This window comes from Buceros rhinoceros, unplaced genomic scaffold, assembly GCF_000710305.1.
Source record: "Buceros rhinoceros silvestris isolate BGI_N320 unplaced genomic scaffold, ASM71030v1 scaffold17992, whole genome shotgun sequence".
Lineage (NCBI taxonomy): Eukaryota > Metazoa > Chordata > Aves > Bucerotiformes > Bucerotidae > Buceros > Buceros rhinoceros.
Genome location: NW_010398484.1, coordinates 23,662 through 24,284, shown reverse-complemented (window position 1 = coordinate 24,284; position 623 = coordinate 23,662). Strand labels below are relative to the sequence as shown.

Genomic DNA, 623 nt, shown 5'->3' with positions numbered 1-623 from the left:
TGGGGAGGGGCAGCCACTCCAGCTCCAACTCCAGCTCCCAGCCCAACAGGAAGGGTCCGACCCCCTGGCAGCAACTCCCTCAACCCCATCATGCTGCAGGAGGGACGGAGCCGTTGCTGTGGTAGGAGACGTGTCCCTGGCACAGGGTGCCCAGCTGAGACCTTTTCTTTCTCTCTGGGCAGCAACGGAAGGGCATCACTGCCATGGAGAGCGACCTGGCAGCGCTCTCCAAGTCAGCCGAGCTGTTTGAAGTGTCAGTCCCGGAGTACAAACAGCTCCGAGCGTGCCGCAGGGAGGTGCGCCTGCTGAAGGAGCTCTGGGACATGATCATCCTGGTACGTGCTGCAGTCTGCGAGGCAGCAGGCGGGGAGGGCAGGAGGAGGCAGGACCTTGGGGATGTGCAGAACAGGCTTCTGGGCTGGGCTGGTCAGTTCTGAATTCCTGGGGCCATGACGAGCTGCCCGGTGTTTGCAGATGGTGGCTACCAGTAGCCACCCGCAGTTGTGTGCAGGGACTGGCAGCGCTGGGCTCGGTGCTGGACCCTGCACCAGGGCACGATGCCCAGCGCTGCTTGTGGGCACGGGCTTGACAGAAGCCGGAAACGGACGGGAGTTGGCCCTCCA

General features: G+C 63.7%; 1 protein-coding gene across 1 annotated transcript in view; it reads left to right on the top strand.

Moving 5' to 3' along the window:
- The window catches only part of LOC104489015 (dynein heavy chain 17, axonemal-like), a gene marked incomplete at both ends in the record, with an annotated part of 30,584 nt that overhangs the window by 6,882 nt on the left and 23,079 nt on the right, over positions 1-623 (top strand). The window contains 1 exon segment of the mRNA XM_010131128.1: positions 155-335. Within this exon segment, the coding sequence (XP_010129430.1) occupies positions 155-335 (181 nt within the window).